Consider the following 864-nt stretch of genomic DNA (forward strand, 5'->3'; position numbering starts at 1 on the left):
ATTTGTTCTCTTTTTTGTGAACTTTTAGCTTACCATCCGAACTCCTAGATCTGAAAGCCTTACAGCAAGAAATACAGTTACGTCGTGCGGGAAACACAAAGCCAGCTGTTACTCATCCTGATGCCCAGATCTATTGGAGGGTGAACTATGACAGATTTCACATTGAGTTCAGGTATATTGGCCATTGCATTTCGTAGTCATGATTTTCAGTAGTACTATCTCAGTTGACTGTAGAATTTTAAAGTTTGCTTTTATTCATTCTGGCTACCAGCAAATGTCCTTACTGAAAATATGCACCTTTAACTTTTTAATCACTTTTAAATAGCCATTACAGCCAGACCCATTCTTGAAATTTCCAGAGACAGTGAAATCAGGAACTGTGTTGTCCGCCGTGTTGACCCCTTAGCAGGAGAGTGCCTGGGGGCCATGCTGAAGGTGTCCTACACACGCTCTGACCCCTGGGCCTCGTCGCTGAACGTCGTGACAGCCTCTGAGATAAGAGATCAACTCAAAGACCTCAAATACTTAGATCAGTATTTGAAGATTTTAGGTAGGTTAACATGTGCCTATGGGCAATGACTGGATGAGAATAAATCTGGTATCTGATATCTTTAAGACCATCCAAAGAGCAATGAAGAGAAAGGTATTTAGTCAAGCCTCATCTCCTTTTCCAGAGGATGATAGTGGTGGCTGTGTTCAGAAAGTTGGTGATGCAGGCGGAGGCCAGTACAGGCTGAACATGGCAAATGCTTATGAGACAATGACACATACCCTCATCGACAACATTGTGCAAGAGAGATTTGGCTCCAAAGCAGCACGTATATTTAGGTAAATTAAAAATTCTAGATTTTTTTTCTTTTTTCC

At 41.6% G+C, this 864-nt stretch overlaps 1 protein-coding gene across 1 annotated transcript in view; it reads left to right on the plus strand.

Annotated features, from left to right (window-relative positions):
• LOC119588711 (DNA-directed RNA polymerase III subunit RPC3-like) overlaps positions 1-864 on the plus strand; it is a gene marked incomplete at its 3' end in the record, with an annotated part of 9,280 nt that overhangs the window by 6,823 nt on the left and 1,593 nt on the right. The window contains 3 exon segments of the mRNA XM_037937351.1: positions 29-172; positions 360-550; positions 675-838. Of these exon segments, the coding sequence (XP_037793279.1) occupies positions 29-172; positions 360-550; positions 675-838 (499 nt within the window).

The sequence above is a fragment of the Penaeus monodon genome, chromosome 24 (genome assembly GCF_015228065.2).
Source record: "Penaeus monodon isolate SGIC_2016 chromosome 24, NSTDA_Pmon_1, whole genome shotgun sequence".
Taxonomy (NCBI): domain Eukaryota; kingdom Metazoa; phylum Arthropoda; class Malacostraca; order Decapoda; family Penaeidae; genus Penaeus; species Penaeus monodon.